The 5,324-nt window shown below is 41.0% G+C and overlaps 1 protein-coding gene across 2 annotated transcripts in view; it reads left to right on the top strand.

Moving 5' to 3' along the window:
- The window catches only part of GTF2H1 (general transcription factor IIH subunit 1), a 38,449-nt gene extending 36,496 nt beyond the window's left edge, over nt 1-1,953 (top strand). For both annotated transcript variants that reach the window (XM_081798488.1, XM_081798487.1), the window contains one exon: nt 920-1,953. In XM_081798488.1, the coding sequence (XP_081654614.1) occupies nt 920-1,006 (87 nt within the window). In that variant the 3' untranslated portion in view covers nt 1,007-1,953. The remainder of the gene's footprint in view (nt 1-919) is intronic.
- Nucleotides 1,954-5,324: the final 3,371 nt, after the last annotated feature.

Here is a 5,324-nt window from a genome sequence, read left to right as displayed (position 1 = left end):
TATGTAGTCCTTACCTAAGGTATAACATAGTACTTATGTGAAGCATTAACACCATTTAGATTTTCTTTAATCTACTGAGTTAAATTGAAATTCCATAACATTGGAGCTGGAAAACTCCATTAAAAACTTAGGAAACTGCTAAATAAAATCTTTTAAAAAGGGGGGGGAGGCGCCTGGGTGGCTCAGTCGTTAAGTGTCTGCCTTCGGCTCAGGTCATGAACCCGGGGTCCTGGGATTGAGCCCCACATCAGGCTCCCTGCTCAGCAGGAAGCCTGCTTCTCCCTCTCCCACTCCCCCTGCTTGTGTTCCATCTCTTGCTGTGTCTCTCTGTCAAATAAATAAATTTAAAAAATAATAAAATAAAATAAAAATTTAGGAAAGTGCTTCACAAGATTGGCTATGCAGCAGAATTAGCTACAGGAGCTTTTGAACATTAGAGATTCCAGATCTCATCCCAGACCTGCTACATCAGAATCTTCAGGAGAGTAAGGCATTTTTTCACAAGCTCTATAAAATGTTAATGCCACCATACTGGCCTTAGTTGACAGACTAATGTTTAAATCTAGAAATCATCAGTTTAGTACACCTCCTTCGTTTGACAGAAGAAACTGAGGCCTAGAGCCCAATTTCAACTTCCATGTTGTCCTGTTGCTGGTTAATGACAGGGAAGACACTCCAACCCAGACAGAGCAGGCGAATTTCCAGCCGCTGTCCCACCATCTCTTACCTTTTATACAAATTGTGTCTGAAAATACCTTCACAGAGGGTTTACAGGTTGCCTCACGGGGGTAATACAACTGAGCTTGGAAACTGCACTCTGGAAACTGCACTCTGAAGTATGTGCCAGATCTGGATCAGAAGCATTAGCTTCCCCAGCCTTTGCCCAGTTATTGCTTAAGTGTCTGGCTCTGTTTTTCAGTTGGTAAGTCACATTGAAGAGATGCTGCAGACGGCCTACAACAAGCTCCACAAGTGGCAGTCGCGGCGTCTGATGAAGAAAACGTGAAGTATCTGTGGCTCTCGCAGGCTCTGTGAAATTAAGAGAACTGTGACCTGCAGTGACTCTGGAAACCTGGCCTGAGACATGCCAATGATCACCCAGAAGTGACAAACATCTGCCCCATGCCAGCTCTTGGAGCTGGTGCTGTTGTACTTGCACATTGTGAACTGAAAGGAAAGGAACTGTGACTAAACTCAAAGCTGGGGAGGTAAATTAAGGCAGAACCAAAATGAGCTAAGTTGCAGGTATATATATATATATGTATACGTGTATATACACATATATACATATACACATATATATTTTAAAGAGACACTGTTTACTGCAGTTACTCAGGAACTGCTTTTGATTCACATTAAGCTGCTTTCAGAAATTAAAAAAAAAAACTTTTTAAAAGGGTGCATTGATAAAATCTGAGGTTTTTGTTTTTTCTTTGTAAATTTTTTTCCTAAGTTTATGGCACAGGGTACACCTTAAGTATTTCTCCTCCATCCTCCACTTGGATCCTCAAGCTGTACTGAATTCTAGTTGTACCTTACATCAGCAAGTTAAGAGAGTACTTTAAAGTAAAGCAGAAGGAGACTGTTGCTCAACCATCAGGAAACAGTTATAGTCAGAAGACATCATTGGTCCTGTGTTTCCTACGGAAATAAGAAACAATAAATGTTGCACTGAATGTTTGTGGTTTGGAGTCCCTAAAAGATTAAGAGGGAACATACTTGCAGAAAGTTGCGTGGGGTTTTTTTATGCAGAATTTTGTCAGAAGACAATGGCGCTGCATGTTTTTCTTTGAGTGCAAATGTACATTGCTAAGATTTTTTTTTTTAAGATGGCATGTGCTTTGAAAAGAGGAAATTGCATTTTTAAGAGTTTAAAAAATCTTACGAGTGAAAAATATAAGAAATCTTACTTATTTTCACCTCTTTAGAAAAAAATAAAAGATGTTTCTCATATCTCCTTTTCTCCAGTATCTGACTGTTATTGTCCTTGGCGAATCGATAATCATTGCATAGTGACTGAAAAGCCTAAATGCAAAAAAAAAAAAAAAAAAAAGTACTTTCTTGTTTCTGGAATTATGCCATATTTTGTTCCTAACAGGATCAAATTTACTGTTTATCTAAAACTTTATAGATGTCTTATATTAAAAATTACAGAAAAAAGTAAAACTTTTTATACATACTCTTTTAACTGTTAAGACATCTTGTGGTTTCTCATGTGTTATATTTACTTGGGTGGGCCACTCATTCTTTTTTAAAGCCATTGTACAAGCTGGTTGTCGTTCCTTTTTTTCTTCTTAAAATTTTTTTATTGAAGTATAGTTGACATACAATGTTATCTGCGTTTCAGGTATACAACATAGTGATTCAGCAGCTCTACATGTTATGCTGTATGTTCACAAGTGTAGCTACCATCTATCACCATTTATTACAGTACCATTGACCATATTGCATATGCTATACCTTCCATCCTTGTGACTGATTGATTGCATAACTGAAAACCCTGATCATCTTTCTTTTTTTTTTTATTTTTTTTTTAAAGATTTTATTTATTTATTTGAGAGAGAGAGCACATGAGAGGGGGGAGGGTCAGAGGGAGAAGCAGGCTCCCCACCGAGCAGGGAGCCCGATGCGGGACTCGATCCGGGGACTCCAGGATCGTGACCTGAGCTGAAGGCAGTCGCTTAACCAACTGAGCCACCCAGGCGCCCCCTGATCATCTTTCATATAATGGCTACAACAGGCCAAAACTTTGAACTGGTAAAAAGAAAAGGGGCTTCAGTCTTCCCATTTCTCCTTTAGATCAGTAGAGGAATAGTGTAATCTCTTACACCTTACTGTTGTACAAAGTGCTCTTCAAGTGTCTTATCCTACAGCTACTCTAAGCAGTAGCAATGGAGTAGGTAGAAGAGTATGTCTGTTGGGAAAGGCAGGTGTAAACAAGTGCTCTGTTAAAGATTAAGTGATCAGTGTAATGGAGACTGAAGAAAGAAATCATTTTGGGGAACTGGGTAGGCTTTACTAAAGAGGTAATATTTTAGCTAAGCCTTGCAGGTTGAAGAGGGAAAAGCATGATGAAGGTGCGAGGGCTGGGAAAAAGACCCCAGTGTGTTAGATTAGAGGGTTGGGAATGACAAGTAAATGACTGAGAAAATCAGTGTAATTCAGGTTGTGAATGGCTTTGTATGCCAAGGTAAGAAATTGAGACCTTACCCTTTAGGCATGGGTTATGTCAGAGAAAATTTTGAGGAAGTTGTTTTTATGAGGGTTGGTTGGTTGGTTGTTTTTGATAAAAAGTCTGGCAGTTAGGAAGGCCAAACCCCTAAAAGGCTTTTGGAACAATCCAGACTGGAAACTAGGTCCAAATTAAAGTGGAGTTCTGGTAAATAGGAGGGGATGAGTAAAGATATTCTTAAGATATGTGACCAAGTCTCACAGGACTATCTAACTTCATTCTCACAATAACCAGTGAAGTGGGTAGGTTCAACAGATAATTTTACAAATTAGAAATGGTTTAGATGTTAAGTGATTTACCCAGATTCACATAGCCAGTAAGTGGCAGAGCTGGGATTTACCCCAAACTGCTAAGGTTTGCAGTCCCTTAGGGTAAGATCCTTGTGAAGTTGGAAGCTTTTATTCCCCAACTCGCGCCTCCATTGGCTAGTTTTTTTTTGTTTTTTTTTTTAAGATTTTATTTGTTTATATGAGAGATTGAGATAGAGAAAGAACAAACACAAGTAGGCAGAGGGGCAGAGGGAGAGAGAGAAGCAGACTCATTGCTGAGCAGGGAGCCTGATGCGATCGGTTCCGGAATCATGACCTGAGCGGAAGGCAGATGCTTAACTGACAGCCACCCAGGCGCCCCAGCTAGTTTCTCTTGTGACTGCCCTTTTATTCCTATCTCTGATTCTATTCTGTGTTGCTTTTATATCAAATCACAGTATAGAGTTAGTCTGACTAATGGGTCCCATTAGCCTAGAGGGCTGCAGAATGTAATAATGAAAGCACATCCTAGGGGCGCCTGGGTGGTTCAATCGTTAAGCCTCTGCCTTTGGCATGGGTCATGATCCCAGGGTCCTGGGATCAAACCACACATCGGGCTCCCTCCTCGGGCGGGAAGCCTGCTTCTCCCTCTCCCACTCCCCCTGCTTGTGTTCCCTCTCTTGCTGTGTCTCTCTCTGCCAAGTAAAATCTTAATTTAAAAGAAAAAAAAAAAAAAACGCTCATCCTGTCTTAGGAGAATGAGTTTCTCGTGGAAAGAAGCAGAAAGTAGTGCTAGTCTGCTTTGGACTTAAACACTACAAAATGAATAGCTATGTTGTGATGCCCACTTCAGTTTGGAAAACTAAAGAATGCTCTTACATCTGTACTAGCAATAGAAATGTAGCCTACTCCTCTGGGGGTGGGGAGGGAGTTTAATCCAGAAAGTGATTTCCAGTCAGTATATATACCATCTGGAGCCAGCAGTGGCCCTGGGATGGAAAGCTGCCTGTTTTAAACTTAGATTTGCTGTTTCCAGTGTCAAGACTTGCACAGGATTCCTCAGTGTGTTACCTCTGCCCTTTCCCAGTTTAGCTTCTTGAAGACTCAGCTGTTCTCCCAGTTCCTGAGGCCAAGGGAATCTTCGTTATTTTTAGCTCTTAAACTGTCCAGAGTTGGGGCATTGCCTAGAACCTGGCTCAGGGGTGCTCAGCCTCAGTTTGCAGTCTGTGTTCTTGCTTGGGGATATTAAAGTCACTGAAAAGACTTTAGAATTCCAGCTTTGAAACCAAAGGATCCTGTTTCCATCGTCTTTCATAGAGTTCCTAATACACGCGACAAACGTGGAATTGCACCTGTTGAGGTAGAGCCTCAGATCCAGCTCCTCTCACTGCCCCCCCAATAATCCACTAAGTACAACCTGAGAAACACTCTCTCTGGCCACCTAGCAACTTGCTTTGTTTATTGGGATGACTGATACTAGAAATGGACTGAAGTTGAAGATAAATCCTGGCTTAAATTTAAATATCACTCTTCTGGGGCCCCTGGGTGGCTCAGTTGGTTAAGCGACTGCCTTCGGCTCAGGTCATGGTCCCGGCGTCCTGGGATCGAGTCCCACATCGGGCTCCCGGCTCGGCGGGGAGCCTGCTTCTCCCTCTGACCCTCTCCCCTCTCATGCTGTTTCTCTCTCTCTCTCAAATAAATAAATATATAAAATCTTTACAAAAAAAATAAATAAAAAATAAAACTCTTCTGTAGTCATAGAAGTAAACAAATAGCACGATAGTACTTAAACCCAACCTATAAGCAATTACATTAAATGTAAACAGTACTTTAAAAGACAAAGA

The sequence above is a fragment of the Leptonychotes weddellii genome, chromosome 11, assembly GCF_054177405.1.
Source record: "Leptonychotes weddellii isolate Sample4059 chromosome 11, ASM5417740v2, whole genome shotgun sequence".
NCBI lineage: Eukaryota > Metazoa > Chordata > Mammalia > Carnivora > Phocidae > Leptonychotes > Leptonychotes weddellii.
The sequence above is the reverse complement of the archived record's forward strand: the minus strand, read 5'-3'. Positions and strand labels throughout refer to the sequence as shown.